General features: G+C 31.6%; 1 protein-coding gene across 1 annotated transcript; it reads left to right on the forward strand.

Moving 5' to 3' along the window:
• The first annotated feature begins 676 nt into the window (after positions 1-676).
• LOC134266969 (uncharacterized) lies at positions 677-1648 on the forward strand. Its single transcript, XM_062749194.1, has one exon. The coding sequence runs from the start codon at positions 870-872 to the stop codon at positions 1467-1469; it is 600 nt and encodes a 199-aa protein (XP_062605178.1). The 5' UTR covers positions 677-869; the 3' UTR covers positions 1470-1648.
• The last annotated feature ends 529 nt before the right edge of the window (positions 1649-2177 follow it).

Here is a 2177-nt window from a genome sequence, read left to right on the forward strand (position 1 = left end):
CATCTCAAGGCGTTCTACTACACCTGTGCTTTTAAATAACATTTAATTGTGAACACTAGTATATTTTATTTAAACAGCCAGTGGACATTTAGACTTTATTTGATATTTTAACAAATGCATTGTTTTTTATCATATGTATATATGCTATTGTATGTACAGCGTCATTGATTGCATACTATATGTAAAATTGAGCGCTTTAACAAATTTTAATAATAATAATAATATTTATTATCTCTTTTGCAGAAATGATGGAAAAGAGTGCTCGAGGGAAAAGAGGTTTGTTTTAAGGCAGTGTTAAATTTTATCTGATGCCTTGTATTGTAAAAGGCCATATAGCCATAGAATCCACTTATTTTGTTAGAAGTCATTCATCTCCATAACAGAAATGTGTTTGTATTGTAGATTCCTATATATATATACAAATCTATATACTTGCATGCGAGACATTAAAATAGCAATACAATAATATTTATTACAATATAGTATATAGGACATACATTTTATTAGCATTTAGTAAATAATGATACTTATTTTTAAAATAGATTTAAATTTTTCAAACATCTAACAAAACGAAAAACAAAAGTAAATTAAGCTTTTATTTTTTAATGTTTATATTTACATAATTATTTATTTTGACATTTCTGTTTATTATAGTTGTGTGTCTTGTCACGTGACTCCCGTCCGTTATACAGACGTCTACCATTACCATACCCGATGTTAATGATATTAATTTAATCTCTTGTGAAACATCAGACATATTCTGGGTGAGTGGTCTATCTGAACTTCTAAAGGTGGATTCCAGAGGAAATGTTCTAATACGTCTTGATGTTGGATTAAGTGAAATTTCCACTAACACAGATGGAGAGCTAATGTTTACAGAGGGAAATTATGTTAAAAAATTAGAGTCAAATGGAATCATCACCACACTTTTCTCAACAAACGATAATATAAATTGTATCTACTCCTCCCGCATCACCGGCGACATACTGTTAGGGTTATATAATACTGTATTATATACCAGTAAAGTAACTAGGTACGACAAGACGGGACAGAAGATCCTGGATATTGAGGAGGACAACCAAGGAGTGAAGCTATATGATTGGCCTAGCTACATCACAGAGAACAGGAACGGAGATATCTGGACATCTGATACAGTTAAAGTGGTGGTGGTAAATAAATCAGGAAAACATCGGTTTAACTACATAGGTCATCCGTCGCATTACTTTAATCCCAAAGGTATCTGTACTGATATACTGGGACACGTACTGGTGTGTGATTGTTCTCCCTCCGACGCCGGTGTTCATCTCCTGGATCAGGACGGTCGGTTCCTATCTCTGCTGCTGACTAAAGAACATAATGTACATAGACCACAAACTATGTGTGTGGACGACAAGCACAACCTCTATTTGGGACAGAGTTTCATTACCATAATAAGAGTGTACAAATATCTTCACGTCTCAGAGAAATAGAAAGTTCCGAATGCTTTAAAAAATGTATTTAAAAAAGATAGAAATTGTACATAATAATATTTCATTTGAATTGTCAGAAATATTAAAAGAGCTTATCTGGTTTGTTTCATGAAATTATCGATATATTTTATGAAAATAGATATGAAAGGAACTTGTCCAGTGTGTTGCATGAATGTATGAATATATATAAATACTTTTATAATCATATCTTTTCTTATAAATATTCATATAAACTTGTGTCATTTTGTTTCCGAGTTCTTAAAATAAAAGATAAGAGACTTGTTACTAGCTGAAATCCCGCGCAAGTGAGGAAAAAAGTCATGCAGCTTTTTTTACTGTTAACAAAACTATTCCAAAACTATCTATCAGATTCTACTTCTACAAATTTCAATTTCATTAAAGGTCTCTTTATCTTATAAGAGACTTGTTACTAGCTGAAATCCCGCGCAAGCGAGGAAAAAAGTCATGCAGCTTTTTTTTACTGTTAACAAAACTATTCCAAAACTATCTATCAGATTCTACTTCTACAAATTTCAATTTCATTAAAGGCCTCTTTATCTTATATGTTTCAAATTTAAAGCAATTACGGGTGCTTATTGACATTTTCTCTCCTTGGAAACTTTGTTTATTGGTTTGTATTCTCAGCCTCGATCCGAGTTCGTCACTATTTTTTTAAAATAATTTAATTTTGTATTCTAGTCTCTCATT

This window comes from Saccostrea cucullata, unplaced genomic scaffold, assembly GCF_032062105.1.
Source record: "Saccostrea cucullata isolate Sc308-1 unplaced genomic scaffold, CSIRO_AGI_Scuc_v1 ctg2414, whole genome shotgun sequence".
In the NCBI taxonomy this organism is placed as follows: domain Eukaryota; kingdom Metazoa; phylum Mollusca; class Bivalvia; order Ostreida; family Ostreidae; genus Saccostrea; species Saccostrea cuccullata.

Coding starts and splice junctions, on each gene's coding strand:
- LOC134266969 (XM_062749194.1), top strand. CDS start 870: ATGTTTACAGAGGGAAATTATGTTAAAAAATTAGAGTCAAATGGAATC.